Source organism: Clarias gariepinus, chromosome 13, assembly GCF_024256425.1.
Source record: "Clarias gariepinus isolate MV-2021 ecotype Netherlands chromosome 13, CGAR_prim_01v2, whole genome shotgun sequence".
NCBI classification, from domain to species: Eukaryota; Metazoa; Chordata; class Actinopteri; order Siluriformes; family Clariidae; genus Clarias; species Clarias gariepinus.
The window spans coordinates 22,304,480-22,327,286 of NC_071112.1; the positions used below are offsets into that span (position 1 = coordinate 22,304,480).

A 22,807-nucleotide genomic window follows, 5' to 3' on the forward strand; every position below is an offset into this window, starting at 1 on the left:
GCTGCATTTGAAGATCGATTACACAGTGTCATGACTGAGCCTGTCCCAATTCAAAGGCTAATTCACATGCGGTCAGCAAATGCGACCTTCTTTTCCTTATAACCAAGGATCCGACATGTGGACCAGTTGCAGCCCATCCCAAGATTTTTTTGCGAGCAGGGGAAGAGATGATGGCGGATGCAGGGCCCTAGAAGCACCCTTTTAAATGTAATTATTTGGTTACAACTCAATTAAATAGCTAACAATACTATTGTACTTGTAATAAACAAAAAAAAGTTAAATAAAATTTTCGTGCTTCTCTCTGTGACAAGTACAACTGCAGCTTAGAATGTTGCTAGGCGACAGGAGTGGAGCTTCATGATGACACGGTAAGGGTTGAAACAGCTGGTGACGCAAATAGAAAATCCTTCATAGACCTGACCATCTCATTTTGTCAGAAAGCCTACGAAGACCACATAGACCTCATTCTTTAAAGGATGCGGTCCCCAAATTAAGACACAGCTGTAGTGTATAGACATGTTCATGTCCCTGCTTTACCCATAACAGCGTAGATAAGTAACTGTAATGTCAAATAAATCATTACTCCTGCACTGCTATTTCTGCAAAAAAAAAAAAACATCTTTACTCTGAGTCAGTTTTTAATGCAACCTCTGCCGTGTGGAAAATGTGTGCAACAGCAAAGGCAGATCTCATGACGCTAAAAGGCTTTGAACAATTTTTTAAAAAGTATTTATAGTTGAAATCAGTAACCTGAAATGTACAGTACCACAAACACACTGTACACACTGTCCCCTCAGTCTTACTTAATTGGAGACAGAATGCTGAATGCTCACCTCCTGCCCCAGAACACTAAACAAGACAAGAAACAACTAAGGGGACTACAGAATGTTCTTTTAAAAAAATATATTTTAATAGCTTTAGCATATTTACCAGTATCACTATTAAATTTGAGAGAAAAAAAACAGTTTGAGTGTTTTTAGTCCATTGAAATGTTTTGCTCTCTGTTTTTTTCTCTCCCTCTTAATTTTGGAAATGATTTTTAGGTATTTATTGAATTGCGAGTATGAATAAACCAGCATTAAAATAATCCAGTTTCCAAACCTGAGCCAGACATATGTCTCATAGGTATACTAATTCAATCCTTGCAATGCATGCAATTGGATAAACACACTGTAAAAAACTTCATGTACTACTTTCTTTTATAATACATGCTCCTTTATAACACATGCACCGGAAACGCGTTCATCATCTCCAGTTCATCATCTCCAGTTCATCATCTCCAGTTCATCATCTCCAGCATGACGAGAGGAGAGCCTTTAGGAGACTGAACACAGCAGGACCAGACAGCATCTCAGGTCGAGTCCTCAGAGCCTGCGCAGATCAGCTAGCACCTGTGTTCAAAGATATTCAACCTCTTTATCTCAGTCGGTAATCCCCACATGCTTTAAGGAGTCCATCATTGTTCCTGTTTCAAAGAAACCCCATCCTGCTCTTATGGACTATCGCCCTGTAGACCACACCTCAGTAGTGATGAAGTCCTTAACTACCTGACACACTGGATACACTACAGTTTGCTTACTCTCCAAACCTCTCTACAGATGATGCCATCTCTAATTTCCTCCATACATAGACGCTGGACACTAGAACAAGGAATTATGTTAAAATGCTCTTTGTCGACTACAGCTCAGCATTTAATAACATAATTCCCTTTACACTCATTTCGCTCATCTCTGGGTCAGTGGATCTCCAACTGGCAGACTACAGGCAGTAAGGATGGGCGGACATGTCTCGGCCTCCCTCACTCTCAGCACTGTCCCCAGGGTTGTCTTCTGAGCCCCCTGCTGTACTCATTGTACATGTAGGACTGTGTGGCCACTACCAACTCCACCACAACGGTGACACCATCAAGTTTGCTGATGTCACCGCCGTGATGGGCCTGATCATAAACAACGATGAGATGGCCTACCTGAAGAAGATTGGAAATCTGGAGAAATGGTGCCAAAGGAACAATCTCCCCCTCATGTCAGCAAGACAAAGGAGCTGTTAGTGGACTTTAGTACAAAGCAGGAGAGGAACTACCAGACCCCCGTCATCAACAGGAGCCCAGTGGAGAGAGTGGACAGCTTCAGATACCTCTGTGTTCACATCACGTAGGACCTGTCATGGTCCTGTCACATCAACACCATGGTGAAAAAGGCATAACCACCTCAGGCGCTTGAGAGACTTCAGACTGCCCTCCAGGGTACTCAGGAATTTTTACTCCTGCATCATAGAGAGCATCCTAATGGGAAACATCACAACCTGGTTCAGACACAGCACCATGCAGGACAGACGAGCTCTACAGAGGGTGGTGCAATCAGCAGAGCACATCATCTGCACCGAGCTCCCTGACCTGCACTCAATTTATGGCAAGCGGTGCTGGACCAAGGCCAGAAAGATCATGAAGGACCTCGGCCACCTCAGCAATGGACTGTTTTCTCTGTTGCGGTCAGGAAAGCGATTCCGCTCACTGAAGGCAAACACTGAGAGATGAGGAGGAGCTTTTTCCCACAGGCAATAACGGTCTCTTAATCAGTACACCACACAGGACTAAACCATATTTAAACTTGAACAATTATGACATTGTCTTTTTACACTTATTCTAAACAATTATGGACACTTATGGACACTGCACACTTGCACATTCATGTACATTTACATATTACACAGTCATTTTTATTTTATTTACACTAAAATTTCTATATTTTTCTACATTGTACAGAATTTTTTCTTTTCCATATTTGTACTGTACAGCTAAGTTTTCTTATATTTCTATCATATTGTATATTTTTGTCTTCTATAGATATATTATTCTTATCTTAGCTAAATTTAATTTCTATTGTATTTTTTTAAATTCATATTTATTTCCTATTATTAACCTTTAATTTTTAAGGTCATGGGTGGTTTATAAGCATTTCACTGCATATTATACGTGTACATATTATATATATTGCATGTGTGTATATGTATATATTGTGTGTATGTGACAAATAAAAATTTAATTTGTTTAGTGCACACTAATTGCTATTGGAATATTGTAGACTCTGGAGAGCTGGATGCAACTACATGCAAGTTAAACAAGAGGAAATGTAATAAGCCACAGATGTCAGTCAACCTGAAAAATCTCAAGCAATTTGAATGTATCCCCAAGTGCAATCACAAAAACCATCAAACGCTATGATAAAACTGGCTCTCATGAGGACCGAAAACCAAGAGTAAGCTATGCTACAAAGGATATGATTATTAGACAGTACAGCCTCGGTTACCACAATTTTACAGCACCTGAGCTTGGAGCCCACATTAATGCTTCTCAGAGTTCAGCATCCACTGTTCCAAAGAGACTGCGTGGGTTGCCTGATGGTCGAATTGCGGCAAAAAAAACATTACTTCGGAAGAATATCAAGCAGAAGACACTTGTTTGGGCCAAGAAACAAAAGAAATGGACATTAAATCAGTAGAGAACTGATCTTTGGACTGATGAGTCCAAATGAGATTTTTGGTTCTAACATTCATATCGTTGTTAGACGTACAGTAGAGAGGGTGAACAGATGGTTTCTGAATGTGTGTTTTGAAGCAGTTTGCAGAGACATGCCATCCCATCCCATTAGTGCTACCATCATTTGATTTTCAACAGGACAATGAACCCAAACACACCTCTAGGTTATGTCAGGACTAAGGAAAGTGATGGAATGCCGATGAGTTTTATATAACTCAGATATGAGAGAGAAAGTAGTAGGCCAACGCTGTGTGTGTGTTTTTGTGAACCAGCACGGTGTCAAATTACGCGCACGCACACATAACGACAGACCCAAAAACACACACACAACGCCTATATATACACACACGTATACATACAGTGAAACCTCGGATTACCAGCAACGCAGTTTGCGAGTGTTCCGCAAGACAAGCAATTTTTAATTAATTTTAACTTAAAAAACGAGCAGGCTTTGGTTTACAAGTACCGAGTATCATGTATCATGCATGCGCTTCTTGTTTTGACGCCAAGTGTCACGTGATCACAACTAAGCCAACGGTTTTCCTCTCTCTTACGCTGTGGAAGTGGTTACAGTAATAAGTTGTCTCTTACTGGTATAATCAACATCTGTGCATGCATTTTGTCACTTAGCCTGTTGTTATCTGTGTGCACGTGTGTAATTTGACACCGTGCCGGTTCACAAACACATATGCACACACACACACACACACACACACACACACACACACACACACATACACACAGCGCCTACCGAGCCCACTTCCGGAACTAATTATGCTCGTAATCCAAGGTTCCACTGTACACTGTAGTATACAGCAGTGATGGACGTCCCAGAGATGGACGTGAGCCTCAATCTGTTGTGGTTCCTTGTTCGCTCGGTAGGTTTACTAAATAGGCCGCTTGAAAGGGCCCAGCTGGTTACATTCATGGATCTCGTTCTGGAAGTTAGTTTTTCTAAATAAAATTCCTTTTTCCTAAGATCTTGCCGTGTGTCTGTGGTGCCGCCCATGCTTCAAAAGTTTTACAATATAAAATTGCTACAGAACATATGGATATTGGGTAAAACTGTTCAAGCCTTAGTGAGTAGCTGCAACAGACCATCCAATGTACACACAACTAAGCACCAGATACCCTTCCTGATGCAATTTACTTTTTATACATTTTATATTTATATAATTTTAATTACTGTATATCCAGGATTGGGACCACACTTACATTAAAACCATAGGGTATTTAAACCTGGCCCCTTCTGCATGGCAGGCAATCAAATTTAAACCTACCAGTGAGTCACCAATGCCCCAAAACTGTTCAAGTTAGTAAGTACATTTTGGATGTAATTATATATGTTTATTATATATCATTATATAATTAGAGCAAGAGAGAGCAAATCAAACCTATTAGCTTTAACTCAAAAATTGTGAATATCTCTGGAGAAAACAATGTCATTACAAAAAGCCAAAGGAGCGTTGATGAGACCATATAAACTTACTCTTTACCAAAACAAAAAATATCGTCTTTGATTTGTTCTTCCACATGAATACAGATAAACATAGTAAAACTGCAATTCTCCCACTTCACGACTCTTGACATTTAAGTTGAAAAAAGTGATATTTGGTAACTATGTAATATCTGTTACTACCAGATAACGGATTAATCATGCAGGCCCATTGCTGGTTTAAACACTGCTTTTTAAAGTGGTCACCCTGACATAGCAAAAAAAGTTATTTTAGATTATGTGGCAACAAGGGTTCCAGGCAATTTTCCTTCACTCCATGAGAGACCATAGCAGTATCAGAAGACAGAACTGAGTAATAAGCAGAAATATGTATTTGCATGGTGGAAACATGAGTGAAGGTGTGATGGAGATGGCAATGTGCACATCCATTATTTGCTGGAACATAAAGGGCAAAAAATCCACAACCACTTTGCTCTGTAGCAGTTATAACAAGACATATAAATGGTAGGATAGATGATAGTCTGTTAAGTTTCCTGCCACATGAGAGTCAATCAGTGGCGATAGACTAACAGCATGGGAGTGCAAGGACATAGCATTAGACATGGTGATGCACTGGTATGCACCAGACAGTCTGAAGTCCCCTTTAACTGGGCACCACTTTTCCTCATCCAATAGCATAAAACAACAAATTGCTTGAGAAGCTACATCAGGAGCAGAGTAAGTGGAAAAAATGAGCATATGTCCTTGTTGTGACCCCTGTATAAACATATATATTCTAGCAATTGAGTTTTTTTTTTGCCAAATGTGGACATTACAAGGGCAAGGTTTGTTTTTCCTGACAGATCATGCTTTGAGAATGTGTCACAGTTTCTGACAACAAGCAAAGCACTCTCACAGAGTCGTAACCTGTATATGATTAGAAGGTCAAGAGAGTGTAATTGGCCTTACATACGAAGAATACTTTACTCCAGAGTCCTAGTATTCCACCCTAGAAATTTGATTACTTGGTAGATGTATTCATTTTCTTCTACCGTACGTGAGTGCTATATTTAGATTGCATCTAAATTATGAACTGTCTTGAACGAGTGCTTGCTACAGTATGTCTGTGGTTAATGGCAAGGAGTGGTGGCGTGGAACCTTTAGGAAGAGAACACAGGTTCAAAATTTACACTTGCAAAGAAAAGATACATTATAAGCAAATATGTTTTAGATAACTATACTTAACTTGCTAATGCATATGATTCTGTAAATTTAACTGCCGATATCCACCGCCATTTCCATTGCATACATGTGGATGTTGCGATGCATGAGGTCAAAGAATTACAGCGCCCACACTTTTTTTTTTCTCAATCCAGACTCATATTTGCTTCTTATGCATACAGTAAATGCTTGTAACTGGGTACTTTGACAATGCAAGAGGAGCTTCTTTAGAATGCATAATTCACCACTCTTTCTCATCCTAAGCTTTAATATACTGTAGCCAATGTATGTGGCAAACAGCTTGCTAGTAATTCGAGAAGCCCACTCACAGTGTCGCATCACAGCACTCCATACTGTACCATTTTAGTGTTTTCACATTAAAATGCAAACTGCCCAAAGTTATCTTATATTTTTTAAGAACTGATCACTTAAAGTTGACTAAAGTTAGAGTTCAGATTTTTCAAGTCTGTCTTTAATCAAAATATAAATTAAAGCATATAAATACTTCTAAGTCTTGGTCATTATAAATTTACCGGCACTTCACACTAACCATGAACTTTGTTACACGGAACACAAATACAATATAAATAATTATAATACATGTAATAAATGTAAATAATCGGGGCCAAATTTCACAACCTCGTCCTATGCAAAAATGCATTCCAAAGTTCAGCTGAGAGTCTTCAGAGCTGAATCTAGTTGTTTTTTTTTAAAGTTACGGCAAATCTCTTATAAATTTAACTTATAAATATCTGTAATAAATGCACTTTTTATTAGGAGTGGAGATCACCAGTCACCACCCAATACCACACTGCTTAATGATTCCATTAATATTGCAATTCTGTAAGTATCACAAATTTTATAATATCCAAATTGAGTATAACATTTTTTCCCCAGATTTTGTTACAATTCTTAATCTACAAACCAATTTTTTTTTAAGGTTTTATAACTTAGCTTTATGCAACAGCTTTATATCTGAATTGTTATTAAGGTAAATAAATGAAGCCCATTCCTTACATTTCTTTTTCACCTAAAAAAAACAAGGACAAAATATTTCCAAAATATTAGAGACTATAAAACACATGAATACCATTATTAACAAGAGGGGGGAATGGAGATCCATAGTGACATTAACAAGAACAGGGTGTTTCCCCAAAAATCTAATTTAACCAAGATGTGCTTAGTTTGTAGACTCTTACCCAAAATTGCTGCATTACATGTGAAATGTGATTTAGCAGTATTGAATTACAAGCATTATGGGGTTATGGTTTGTGTGCACTTTTTCAACCAAGTTATTGTATTTTTTTTTTTTTAATGTGTTTATTTGTGTTTCACTTGAATTTTGTTGGTTGTTGCATCATCAACAGAGATGAGCACTCACACACTCTTTGTAAAGTACTTTGTGCAGATAACAGTGGACAAAGTTTAAAAACGAACAAAAAAAGAGTAATAAAAAAAATTAATAACAAAAAATTTAACTCACTGGACAGAACTCACTTAATGGAGGATGCTGATCAAAGAGATACTGTAGTAAACATTTCTACTACTACTACTACTAATAATAATAATAACAGTAATAAGTTTTAACATGAATGCAACTGTAATTGTGTTTCTGATTTGTTCCTTACTATGCATTGTATTACGCTACAATAGATACAATGACATCTTCAAAAAGAATAGACAAATGCAAAGGTTACAGTAGACTTTACATGGTTTTAATTTTAGCAACACTTTGCATTGATTTGCTACACTCCGGAGCACAAAACAGACGTTACACAACAATATGCTGCAAAAAGCCTTCACTGCCCTATGAAAGCTTTCAAAAGCACTATCCAACTCACCACAAATGAATCCTTCGTCCTCGCCTAAAGGACAATCAGTGTGAAAATCACACACTTTGCTTTTATCTATACAGCCACCCAAATCACAGCGAACAGCTAAATTCTCCTTACAATCTGGAGCCGTATCTCTGGTTTCTGAGGAGATAAAGAGAGACACAGGGAAATGATTTAGCAATGGAAACAGATACAGTACATGAATTAAATAGCATGAATAATAATGGAATGTGTACCATCATTCTATCAGAAGCAGGGAAAAACAATCAATCTTGCCTTAGCTTTAGACAGAAACATTTAAGTGTTTAAACACATTAAGTGTTTATAAAGGGTTTTACAAAACCCAATAAATGCGATTGTAAATTTATATACGTTTATTATCTTTTAGAAGGTTTGAACTTAAGTTTTTTGAGATGGCTAGTAATTTACAATAAACTGTACTTTTTGGTCTTTTTTAATGTTGCTCATGAATTAAATTTGTAATAAAACAAAACTCGTTTTGTGTTCAACAAAACTCAACCCTTATTTTATTGTTTCAATATTCACATTGTTCACAATCAAAGTATTACTTTGCCGTACGATATGCGCCAAAATATATATCGTTATATATAATATGACCTTTTAATTCAACTGCAGGCTGATTTATCAATTATGACAAAACTATGCCAGCTTTATTGTCAGCATTTTAAAAAATACAAAAATTCATACTGATATGAAGAAACAAATTTTTACATTATATTGCCACTCAAATGTAAAAAATATTTGTGTCAGATTGTAATAATTTTAGCATCTTCCCAAATGTATTTCTCAATGCATTTTTCATTGAAACCCAATCATGCATCTTGTCCCCTTGGAATTATAAGGTTCTAGCTGACTTTTTTTTTTTTTTTCAAAATTAAGCTATTCACATTTTTCTTTTCTTCTGTGACAACATATTAACATTACACTCAGTGTTTTTAAGTGATATGCTTTTTTGGACTTTAGATAGAACCTTAAAATTCCAAGGAAACTATTTGTAGAAACTAGCTGCCAAAAAATATAAAATGCAAAAACAATAGCTGCAATGTAATAACACATTTTGGATTTTATTACACAGATAACAAAACACTTACCCATGTTACAGTCCTTCAGCTCTAGTGAATCAATGGCTAAAAGTCCAAGATCATGACCACTACAAGAAGTGTACTGCACTGTTACTTGGAAGGGCTCATTCATTTTCCCTATTGATGCCTCCAAAACCTCCCAAGATTCCCTGGGACATAAAAGATTAAAAGCATTTGAGAATGCGAATGTGCCTATACAGTATATTTTATGTGTTTACTCAACTTGTTGAATAATATAACGCTTGGTAAATATGTTGATAATTGAAAATTGTATTGGCAAAATGACCAGATCTTTTCCAAATCGTTTGTGTCCAACAGGCTACTTACCTTTAACTAAAACAACTGTCACACATCCTGCTAAATCTGTGTGTAATTAAATGTACATTCGCATTATAAAATGTTTGGGGGCCATTAAAATCTTTTCAAATGCCTTCTTTGTATTTCCATGAGTACACCACAGAGGGTTTCTTCAGGCAAATCAAGAATAGCTGACTCCAATGTGTTGAAAAATCACATGTGACAATTCAGGCTCACTTCCGGATTGTAACTCAGCGTAACTTTTTCCATAATATCCGAACCTTAGTTTGTGCATCCACTAAATCTGATTAGCGTGATGGAGCACTGGATGGTCTTAGGCACTGGGCCATACAAACCCAGAGTGATGTCTGTAATCCTGAACAGACAGTGTGTATAAGAGTCTTGGCTCCATTATGATCGTACTGCATTTGGCAAATTGCATTGCATCACAGCCTACTCCAAGCCATCTGTCAAAGCCAATTACAAAGACATATTGGTATCTACTTTTAGTAACAAAATGCATTCATTAATCTTGGGGGAGCTTTGGTCAAGCTAAGGAAATCAATACTGAGTACATTTCTATTACAAGACCTTTAGATGACATTCTTTTGGTTTATTTTCAGAACAGTGGCTACATGTGAATCTGCTATTAAGTATGTCTGTGTTCTGTTCATTTGTGTCACTTGTTCTCTCATGCATCAGTCGCTTTGTAAAGGTCTAGCAATCAAATCAGTAACAGTGGAGAAAAGCCTGTAGCGGATCAAGAGCAGAGCTACAGTAGTGTTAGGTGGCTCCAGCAAAGCGATACTTGATGAATAATGATAAAGTAAATGTGTAAATGTTATAGTTTTACATGCTGCTTGTATAGCATTAGTAAACGACCATTTTATTATTTAGGGTAAAACCAATTTTTTGGACTTTGGTCAACTTGATGTTGTTAATAAGTGCTATATAAATAAAATGATAGTTTGATTGATTTTTGGTCAGTTCTTGGCTCCCATCTTTTATTGTTAAACCACACAGTGACGTATGAATCAACATCTAACTTAAGGCATGAACCGGTTAGAAACTTATGGAGAACCACATGTACTACTGTATAAATGATGAGACGTGATCAGGCTGGTGATTTGTATACTGGTGATGCCGAATGCTCAGTGGTTGCAATAGACGAGAGGGGAAATGAGGTCGCTGCTGAAGTTGTTACATAAATATCCATTTTTTTTAATTGTATATTAAGGCACTTTGCAACCTAAAAAGTCTGCAGTCTCAGTAAAACATTTGTTCCCATTTCTTTAATCTGCATAAATAAATTCACTTTAATATGAAAAAAATGAGGGGTGGCTTATTTTTAACTAAATAAAAAAGTACTGCTTTTCCATATATACTAAACCTAATAAAATTGTATATAGTTCTATATAAACTATGAAATGTGTACATTATAAGTATACAGTAATCTATAAACTATGTAATGTATATAGAATGATATAGCCTACCAAGTTCTGATTATAAACGTATATACTGTACACTGATCACCCATAGCATTATGACCACCAGCATTATAATGCGTAGGTCCCCCTTTGCCACCAAAACAGTAATTATCTGTGTGTTTTGACCCCTTTCTATTGGAACCAGAATTAACTTTTACCTTAATTCTCAATTTGAGCTATAGTAGCCCTTCTATTGGATCAGACTACATGGGCCAGCATGGGCATGTTCATCACTGAGCCTTGGCCACCCGTCACCATGTATCTTTCAGTAAACTTTAGCTTTTATTCCTGGTCTGCAGTGGTCAGGACATTCCAAAAGTAATCCAAAGAACTCGCGACAGGGTCCTAGGTGGTCAGGGCATACTGATGCAAAGGGGGAGCAAAGGCTGGGCCGTGCAATCCGATCCAATAGAAGTGCTAGTAAAGATCAAATTAATCCAAATTAATCCAAATCCAGTTGTTAGATCACAATCAGTGCATCACTGTTATGGTAGCTAAGGGGTGACCGTCTCAATATTAGTCAGGCGGTCATAATGTTATGGCTGATCGGTTTATACAACCTATAATTATTTTACTGACATACAGTAAAAGCACATTTGTTCAAAGCACAATAGCACCAAATGCTACCTCAAATGGAGGTAAAATGGAAAGAACCTGTAAGCTGTTATTAGAAACGAACTGAAACCGCTCTGAATCATTGTTACTAAACAATCAAACTGAACGAACTGTGCATTTTGTGACTTTTCTTTTTCCCTGACTGTTGCTAAAAAGTGTTATAAAACTAAATTGAACTAAATGACAGTATTTCTTTTATTGTGCAGCCCAAAGAAAACACAGCTTCATGTCATTCTCCTAGCAACTGTGTAAAACAATAAGAAGTGACTTGAACCTTATTCCAGCTTTTTCTCTGCTGACAGAAGTCAGTGAGTTGATGACAGCAGAATCTGTAAGTTTTATGGAGACAGACAAGTTTCCTGTCCTCGGTTCTGGCTGGAAACAAGCAAAACGCAGTCGACAGTGTGGGCCACTGCTTAGCACTACGGGACTTGCGATGTGAAATGTGCAACTCCCAGAAGCCCACAGGGCAGAGCCAGGCCTCAGAACCAGGAAGTGACCTTGAGAAAGGAAGCAGAGGAGTAGTTTCTTAAACAATCCGAAGAAGCATAAACCTTCCATCACATACTGTAGAAGAAAAAAAAAAACAGCTAGGAATACAAAGTAAAGCCTTGCTGGAATCAAACAGATACACAGCGTCCATACTACACCTCTGTAGTAAAACTTACATATGCAATATGTTAATCAATTAAAGGCAAACAAGAAGAAGTAGAGAAAAAAAGAGTATAAATGGCAAAATTGTATGATTTTTTAATTTACAACCATTTGACTGCAAACGATTTTTGCAAAATAAAGAACTTTCTCGAACAGCTTACCACAAAATCTTTTAAAAGGCTTACAGGAAGTTAGCTGTTTTTACCGCAGCATATAAAGTTAATTTATGGAATGTTAATATAGCGGGAAACTTTGGAAGTATCCTCTTGTGTCTGTCTCAGCCAAATATCTTTATTAAAGTGTAAGGGTGATACTTTTGATATAATGCTATGTAGTAATGCATTTTGGCAGCATGAAAGCACACAAAAAACATTCATTCGATACCTCTAGGATTTCCAGTAGAGTGATCTGTGATTGGTTGGATGCCCTGTTGGCTGGCCCAGTATTGTTGAGGTGATGTGACATACCAATCTCCTCGGGTGCTGTGATTGGACACGCTCCAGGAACAAGGGGTTTCAAAATCACAGGAGAAAAAGTCTGTAGGTGGGAAAGAAAAAGAGCTACATTACAAAGAACACACAGACCACCCACTTTTTTCACACACACATTTTTCAATTCCGAGTGGTTGAAAAAGCTCACAAGAACATTTGCATTAAAGGTAGGAGCATGGAAACTCATCTACATTAACTACACATCCAGAGATTTTTTTTTTTTTTACCCTGAGCAGCCATGTTCATCAAACCACATGTCCCAGATTGTAGCCAAATGTTTTAACAATGACACAAATATTCATTTTCACAAAGCCTGCTACAGTGTTTAGATCTTTTTGTCAGATGTTGCTATGCTATATTACATTATAACTACAAGCATTTCCTAAGTGCCAAAAGCTTTTATTGACAATTACATTAAGTTCATGCAAATAGTCAATATTCGCAATGTTAAATCTTCTTTTTCAAGAGCAATTAGCCCTGCCATGCTGTCAATCAACGTATGGGACACATCCTGACTGATGGCAGGCCATTCAGAATTCGTGGGTTATTGTTTTTCCACCCGCCTCTTGAGGATTGACCACAGGGTCTGGAGAGTTTTCTGGCATTGGACCCAAAATGTCAATGTTTTGTTCCTCAAGACACTTAGCTATCACTTAGCCAGGTGCTCCATCATGCTGAAAGTGCATTGTTTGTCCCCTGTTCTAGGTTGGTTAAAAGAAAGATGTTTTTGTACCACTCTTTGTGCTCTTGGGCAAAATTGTGAGTGAGCCCACTCTCTTGGCTAAGAAACAACCCCACACATGAATGGTCTCAGGATGCTTTACTGTTGGCATGCCACAGGACCGGTGGTACTGTAGCACTCAACGTTTCAGACACACCAGACACTTTTTCTTCCGAATGCCCCAAACAATCAGAAAGTGGATTCATCAGAGACAATGACTTTACCCCATGTAAAGTCATTTCTCCTCTACAGTGGAGTTAACTCTCCACTACAGTCCAATCCCTGCACCTTTTGAAAAATATTGGCTTGTCCCTAAGGTTTTTCCAAGAGAGAAGTGGTTTCTTTGCTGTCCTTCTTAAAATGTATGAAGGTGAGCGCTACCTCCAGCCCTGTAAAAATGTATTGTCATAATGTATTCTATAGAAATGTAATTGTAAAAAAAAATATATTAATTGTAATTATACTTCAGTATACTATAGTAACATCTGCCAAAAATATCTAAAAAAAAAAAAACCTGAAGCAGCAGATTTTGTGAAAATTTATGTGTGTCATTTTGTCAACTTTTGGCCACAGCTGTATGTTTACGTTATAAAAAACACATTCTAAAATTCCCTCAAGCGCTATAGTTTTGTGAGATATGAATGGTTTTCTCTGTGAAATAGCACAGCAATCAAAACATCATTTCCTGTTATAAGACACATACACATACCTAATTTATTACCTAATTTAAAACATGTCATTCACAGAAAAACCAAAGGCATACACACATTTTCTAGAAATCTGGAGGTTCACGGGAGACCACTTTTAACTAAAGGATTTTGATTGACATGATTTTGCTGAAATATGCTGCAAAACAAATGATGTGCTTTATGATAATATTTCCAAAAGAAAACTAAACAGACAGGTAATGTCACAACACTAGAAGACATACAATGAGATACACACCAGTCAGGTGTTGTTACCATTTTTGCCTGTTGCGACATCACAATTTGAAGGAAAATCTACAGTATTTGTTCAATTAAGAAATAATGATTTTCTGGTTTATACACCACAGAGCAATAAAGGAACAAACATAACATTAATGGAACCCAAAGGAGGTACATAATATGGTCAAAGGATAGTGGACACCAGCGCATTATTTCCATACTGTATGTGTGCGAGTAACCATGCAATTTAAGAATCCAAGTACAGGTAATTCAAGTTCTTATAATCTAGCCTTTGTGATTCATTATATATTAATTAAGAGCAGATTTCTGTTCCAGAGGTGGAAAAGAGGTCCATGTTTTACCTTGACTTGTTTCTGCTGGACTTGAGTGAAGAGGATTTAAGTGCATTGGAAAACTTGCCTCTACAGTTCTATCCAAAAGAGCATGGCTTATCCTGATCACTGTGGAAATAGGTGTAGAGAGAGAGATTATGAATTTACTTACAGCAATATTTACATTTACATTTAGGCATTTGGCAGGCACTTTTATCCAGAGTGACTTACAAAAGTGCTTGAGTCTCTGTCATTGGAGAAATCCTTACACTGGGTTACTAACTGTGTACCATCAGACAAAAACCGGACCGTTTAGTTATACTGTACAATATTTAAACTATTAGTGATCACGGTATTATTATTGTTATTATTATTATTTAACAAATGCTAATAAATCATTAATAAAAACATATTTGTACAGCCATTATTGTGTATATTTTTTATAGCTAGGTTTAAAAAAAAAAAATTTTTATATCCCATATTTCATATTTTTTTCTCCGCAGGTTTTTCTATATTTTAGAAATAAGGTTTCTATATTTGATTCTTTATTTCATTCCCTAATTTATTTTTATTTCTTTTGATAATTTAGATTTTAAGGTGAGCGGTCATATAAGCATTATATTCAGATTTTAAGGTCAAGAGTGGTCGTATAAGCATTTCATTGCAGCATATTGTACTGTGTACTGTATGACTGTTCGTCACAAATTAAATTTTAAAAAGAAAAAGTAATTCGATATTTTTTTTCTTCTGGAAAGTAGCCCATTAAGCCACTGTTGTACACATTACTGTGTCTGCTGTTGAACAGTGTCTGATGTTCACATGGTGTCCTGAACAGAAAATGCGAGCACCCACTATTTGAAGTCACATACATCCGAGTTGTGAAATTAAAGCCCAGATGTTTTTTCGTTGTTGTTGCTCCTGCTCACCAACGCCGACAGTCTGACTTTAAGGCAAATTGATTTCTAAAGAGTACACAGGTGGGTCTCAAAACAATAATGGAAATCTCCACACCTATAATTGGTCATGTTCAGCACTCTTATGGCCCAACGACATTTCCCAACTCTAGTTACTGTGATGCATCCATAACCATATTAGTGCATCCAGTATGCTTTAAGGGTCACTTATCAGAAGCAGTATATGTACAGCAGGTTTCTCCTGATAAAATCAGCTGCAAGTGCTGTACGACAATCCTAATAAGGCATTAAAGCATCACAAAGCGCCCTACATAAGGCAAGAATCTTCTGTTGGCAAAGGGCCTGAGTTCCTACAAGCTTTTATTCCTGTCTAATAAGAATCAAACCAAATAACCATTCAAAGACCAAGATGTAACAAATTACACAAACTGAATCAGTAGGCTTAATGTTTTTTTCCTGCAAAATATATATTTTTTTTTTCAAAAAAACACACTCATGTTGTTGGCCCTCTGCAAGTAATATCTTTTACATAAAGTCAACCAATGTCTTATTCACTTTATGTTGTGGATTAAAGCTCACACGAGCACAAGAACATACTGTATGTCTGTAAAAATCACAACACCCAATGTATTTTAAAAATAATAGAATTTTATGCAAAAAAAATGTATCTAAACTATCCCCTTTTGGTCGATATAACAGGAAAAGATGCGTCAGGAATTTGGACTTCTTCCACAAGAAAATGTTTAGATTAGCGTCTTTTAGGGACATTATTGGCGTACTCCATCCATGGCGCAGACTGGAAACTTTAAGAGTTGTTGATGGAATGTCATTGCGCTGTCGCTACATCAATGGACTTCTTACAATGACCTCTTCAGGCTTGTGCTACAGTATGACCATGGTAGGTCATGCCATTGTGCGTAATGCAGTTAACGCAATGACAACACAGCAAGCATGTGACAGACACCCGGTAAGACCACAGTACGATCAGATTGGATATAGCAATAACTTGGTCGGATCTCATTGAACCTGGTGAGCGTGTGATTATGTGCGGGATAAAAAATTAGTGACAACATGAAGGACACCTTGTGAACCTGATGGGGACGACGTACAGTAGTCAGGAAACATGTATGAACAGTTCGAACATGATGTATGCAGGTGTTTTAATCTCATTCTCACTGCATCTTGTAACACCACCAACTGCGCGACAGGCAAATCCGCAGGCAACTACTCCACGGATTTATAAACAGACAGTGTAGCGGACATGTTGGCAATCAAAGCAAAAGCGCTACACCTGGCTGGTACTGTAGCTACTTAAGCCCCAGAAACCAGTTCACCATGTGCGAACATAAGGTACTGTAGCACCGGTAAGGTGATAGTGACGAAGAGAAAGATAAAGAAAAGAGAACAGCAAGGCAGGTCCAAGCCGACACAGAGTTGAGACAAAGACAAAGTGTGTGAGCCAGGACTCCTGCTCTCAGAGAGAGAGAAGGGGAGAAGGAGAAAAAAGGAGTGCAAAGTCGGCTGGGTAAGACAAGTGGTTAGACAAGTGCACTAAGCACACAGAATACACACACAAAAAATACAACTAATATAACAATAAATAAATAAATAATAAAACAAATAAATACAATTAAAAAGAATAATAATAATTAATAATAATAATAATAATAATTAATAAATAAATAAATACAATAATAATATTAATAATGATTATAATTAAAAACTAAATTAAATAAAAAATTTAAGGGGGAAGAAGACATAAAATTCCACGACCCAACATTCCCCACTTAACAACATATTCGGTGGCGCCATATTGGAGCGAACAGATATTTTTAGGACACAGTAGGAACCTCTTGATCTTGTCGCGGTGTAAAGGGACCTAATTAACAACAAATATTAATTAATATATAAATGTATAAATAAAAAAAGTATAATTTCCATAATCAGACAGTTAATAACATTTAACACCAACAGACTATTGTGCTGGCAAAGGAAAAAAAAACTGATTTGTTTTACTTGTATCACGGTGCAGCCTAATCCCTCGGCTTTAAGCACATTTCTGCTTTCCAAGCACCATTAAGTTTTACAAGCTGGCATAAACTTACTGTACAAATATCTCAGTCATTTGTTTTTGCAGTGAGTGGTTTTCATATATTTGGTATACAAAAATTATATACACAGTATTTTTTTTTTGCACCAGTTTCATTAAGTCCTGTTTCTTGTAAATATTTAAACTGTATTTATACAGTATGGGAATTTGAAATGAATAACATCAGAGCAGTGTATAGCTTTCTGCCCTTAAAAAGTCAGTGGCTGATGGCAGGGACTGGGAGAATCCCTAGAGGGCAGTATATTTAATGTTAGTCTCATAACTTATTGTATTGTGGGCTTCAGGCAGTTGCTCTCAGAGCCACTCACAACAAGAAACACAAACAACCGCGCACACACACACACACAGAAGTAGCCTATTGATCATGTCCCCATCAAAAAGTTGACCAATTTCCGCCCAGATGACATTTCCCGAGCTTAAAACAGTCTCTCTCTGGCTCTGCACTCAGTACAGCATAATATGTGATCCAATCCACTAAAAGGGCTAGCACATCCACTGGCTGTCTTACTTTCCATAAATAGAGGCTATAAAATGCAGTTCGCATAACATAAAAAATGTTAAATGAACTCAGATGAGATTCCGGCTACCACAAAAATATATAAATAATTATAATAATTGAATGACCCGGTGATTTTTACTGTGCTGCACATGGATGAAGGAGTTTGGATATGAACTAAGACAAAGAAAGGCGATATTCATTTACATGTGGATGAATTAGGTGCTTTGATGTTAATACAACATATTTAATATTTTGAATGAAATCCTAAGCCACAGTGGATTAAACGGTTAATTTTTAATAATAAATGGTTAATTCTGATACAGCACCCAAGTTTGGGTTACACAAGTAATAACTGATGACATCAGTAAAGAAAAATCCTCAGTAGCAGAACTGGTTAGGAAGAATTTCTTTAGAAGAGAACAAGTCAGAATTTCTTTAGTAGTAGGCTGGAGTGAGATCTTAACAGAACAAGAATACAGTCCCACACACACACCTCTATAACAAAAAGCTAAAATCATTTTGTTTTTGTTTGTAAATTAACAGGTTGACAGCAAAATGAAATAATTGTAGTTTGCAGTTTAGAGATTTTTTTTATGAAGCAAAAAGTATTGCAGACTGTTGGAGAAAATTTCAAATGTTTTTTTATTTTATTTTTTTGAATCACAAGAATGTTAAAAAGCACAAACGCCAAAATATTTTGTCAAAATTGTTTGGGGGAATTTTGTGTGATTTTTTAAAAAGCTATAACCTTCCACAGTTTTGTCCCAATTAAGAAATCAGCCTTCAGTTGTGTTGGTGGTTATGTATATAATTTATGATGTTCAAAAGTGCATCATGGCTCCCAAATGCATCAAACCAGAACAACTCATGAACCAGAAAAGTAAACCAGAAAGTTGCACTAAAAACTTTTTATAAGTTAAAGATAGTTATCCATTAATGGCAAAGAAATCGATGTTGTAGTCACAATTATCACTGAATATGAGAAAATGTCAAAGCAAGAATTAAAAAAATGCATTTATATTATAACTGGCATAAAGTACTCGATGTATGATTTCAACAAACTCCAGTCTGTAATTTAAAAGCCTGGAAAATGTATGAAAATACACAAGTCTACGGATGTAAACATCTTAATTGAAATCATGCTGTTTCTATTTCTGAATCATTCCGAACATAAGAATGTACTCTCCCACTTAAGTACTCATGAGAACGCTCTGTAAATAAAAAAGCGAGGCCAATGAAAAAGAACTTCAGTTTTTGCATATCACAATGCCTTTGGATGGACATACAGTGATTCATCTCGCAAAGAAAATGCTAAATTTTCAACCACACGTCAGCTTACTCCTTATTACAATGCTGTGTATCCAAAGCAGCCCTGTAGAGACATGTGAATAACCGGAATACAGTACAGCAATTTGAAAACACAATTAACTTTCCAGCCAATTGAGTCGGGTCTAAGTGTTTGTTCAGACATAGAAAATGTTACGCTATTTCAGGAAAATCATTTCTGGATGACGGTCTAAGTGTTTTCTAGTGCTGGGCTCATTATCTCCCAATTAGACTGTTCGTGGCAGACAGGCATCAGCATGATGTCATTTAATTATATATACTTAGTGCCATTGTTTCCTTTCCTCTTTCTTTAAACACGGAAGCAGAATTTCTGCAATATGGAAAAATACTGTAACATTGCAAATTCAATCACCTGAGCAAATATTGGTTATTTTACTGCATAAACTAATGTATAATAATTACAGTGGGGCAAAAACATATTTAGTCAGCCACCAATTGTGCAAGTTCTCCCACTTAAAAAGATGAGAGTGGCCTGTAATTTTCATCATGGGTATACCTCAACTATGAGAGAAAAAAAATCCCAAAAAATCACATTGTTTTTAATTAATTAATTGGTAAATTCCTCGATCAAATAAGTATTTGGTCACCTACAAACGAGCAAGGTTTCTGGCTCTCACCTGTAAGACCTGTAATTTCTTCTTTAAGAGGCTCCTCTGTCTTCCACTTACTCTGTCTTACCTGGATTAATGGCATCTGTTTGAACTCGTTATCAGTATTAAAGACACCTGTCCACAACCTCAAACAGTCACACTCCAAACTCTACTATGGCCAAGACTAAAGAGCTGTCAAAGGACACCAGAAACAAAATTGTAGACCTGCACCAGACTGGGAAGACTGAATCTGCAATAGGTAAGCAGCTTGGTGTGAAGAAATCAACTGTGGGAGCAATTGTTAGAAAATGGAAGACATACAAGACCACTGATAATCTCCCTCGATTTGGGGCTCCACGCAAGATCTCACCCCGTGGGGTCAAAATGATCACAAATGATCAAAATGAACTGTGAGCAAAAATCTCAGAGATCTCAGAACCACACGGGGGGACCAAGTGAATGACCTACAGAGAGCTGGGACCAAGGTGACAAAGGCTACCATCAGTAACACACTGCGTCGCCAGGGACTCAAATCCTGCAGTGCCAGACGTGTCCCCCTGCGTAGGCCAGTACATGTCGAGGCCTCTCTAAAGTTTGCTAGAGAGCATTTGAATGATCCAGAAGAGGATTGGGAGAATGTCATATGGTTAGATGAAACCAAAATAGAACTTTTTGGTAAACCTCAACTTGTCGTGTTTGGAGGAGAGAGAATGCTGAGTTGCATCCAAAGAACACCATACCTACAGTGAAGCATGGGGGTGGAAACATCATGCTTTGGAGCTGTTTTTCTGCAAAGGGACCTGGACGACTGATCCATGTAAAGAAAAGAATGAATGGGTCCATGTATCGTGAGATTTTGAGTAAAAACCTCCTTCCATCAGCAAGGGCATTGAAGATGAAACGTGGCTGGGTCTTTCAGCATGACAATGATCCCAAACACACCACCCGGGCAACGAAGGAGTGGATTCGTAAGAAGCATTTTAAGGTCCTGCCAATCTTTGGAGGGAGGTGAAGGTCCGTGTTGCCCAGTGACAGCCCCAAAACATAAACAAGAATAGGCCAATAAGAGTGGCTTGACACAAGGAGTATAGCAGTTGTAGCGCATGTACTAGATACATCTGTGTATGGTGGCTCTTTAAGCACTTCTTGTAAATCTTCTCCAAATTCTTTAATAGGCTTCATTTCACCTATTGTACATGTACACATGAAATATATTAGTCTGTGTGTAATGAATCTATATAATATATGTGTGTGTGTGTGTGTGTGTGTGTGTGTGTGTGTGTGTCAAGAACATTATGCATTAAGTCAGCAGCATTGTCATCTAAAATTTAAACTATAAAATTAATCTGATTTTATCATGTAACAATGCCTCTGGTTACGCTTCTGTTCATGTTCACACCAAACCAGACATCATCTATTTTTGTTATGATTTTGTTTATCATACTGTAACTATTATTTCTTTAGTAAAAATGTATACAAGTTAATTCTACTCTCTTTCTCATGGATCTGATATAAACATGTTAAATCTTCCATGCTACTACCTACCTGTCTTCTCTTGGATCTGATATTAAGGTGCTAATGCTCCCACACTCTCTCACTCTCTCTCTCTCCCCCCTTCCTTGAGATTACACTTCCTGGTTCGTCTCCGGACGAACATCTGTACAACTTCCACTCTTTGTTATTCAGGATTTTACCAGTACATGTGAAAATGGTTTAAGTTCTTTGTAATAACAGATGTACAGATTTTTTTTTTATGTTAATAAATAGAGATTGTAGTGTTCATGTTATTTGAAAATTAAAACAAAGACAACAAGCTAACGTTAACATTGTTAATGACTTTTAAGTGGAAATGAAAGTTCTAAAGCTACTGTATTATTAATGTACACATTTATTAAAGTCATGTTCTCATGTCATGAGCTGTGATTAATAATTCTTTTTTTTTTTTTTAAATAAACATATACAGGACTCAGGAATGTGTAGTATAGAGTCACATATGAACCCCCATCCCAAATGACTATGTATAACAATGATAATGTCTTAAATAAAAGGTTTCTCTTGCTCACAAGTATTCCTATCAAGTTTGTAAAATATAATATATAATATAGAATGAAGTGCTTAATGAAAAAGCATTATTATTGTTGTTGTTGTTGTTAATAATAATAATAATAATAATAATAATAATAATAAAACAATAGACAAAAATGTAAGAACTAGTCAACTAGACAGAGTTTTTCTCCTTACAGGTCAATCGTCTTAAATAAACATATACAGTATAGGGCTCAGGATTGTGCAGTTTAGAGTGACTTCTTTTTTAGCACAAATAAGGCAACATGATTAACTGAATTTTATTTTATTTTAAACAACTATACAAACATGACTGATCAAAAAAAAGGGTCACAGGCAAACAAATAGCACAGAGATACATGTTTTTTTTTTTCTATGACCCCCAAAAAATATTGCTATAATATTTTAATTATTATAAAAAAAATGCTCATTTTTAAAGGTTCTTTTGCGATGTCATTTTCATATTCCAGTAGGGGTAAAATATACACATCATAAATGTAATGATAACTTTTGTTCTACCTGACGTATCCGAAAATCCAAATTATATCAGAGCACTGATAAATTTTCAATACAAAGTGTTAATTTATGTTTTATACAGTAACAGTAGTTGTGACAACACTAATGGCTCTAA

General features: G+C 36.6%; 1 protein-coding gene across 1 annotated transcript in view; it reads right to left on the reverse strand.

The window, feature by feature from the left end:
* Window positions 1-22,807, reverse strand: part of ltk (leukocyte receptor tyrosine kinase) — a 77,010-nt gene that overhangs the window by 37,904 nt on the left and 16,299 nt on the right. Inside the window, exons 2-6 of the mRNA XM_053509265.1 lie at window positions 14,683-14,781; window positions 12,567-12,719; window positions 11,803-12,028; window positions 9,139-9,278; window positions 8,033-8,167 (exon numbers count right to left, since the gene is read on the reverse strand). Of these exons, the coding sequence (XP_053365240.1) occupies window positions 8,033-8,167; window positions 9,139-9,278; window positions 11,803-12,028; window positions 12,567-12,719; window positions 14,683-14,781 (753 nt within the window). The remainder of the gene's footprint in view (window positions 1-8,032; window positions 8,168-9,138; window positions 9,279-11,802; window positions 12,029-12,566; window positions 12,720-14,682; window positions 14,782-22,807) is intronic.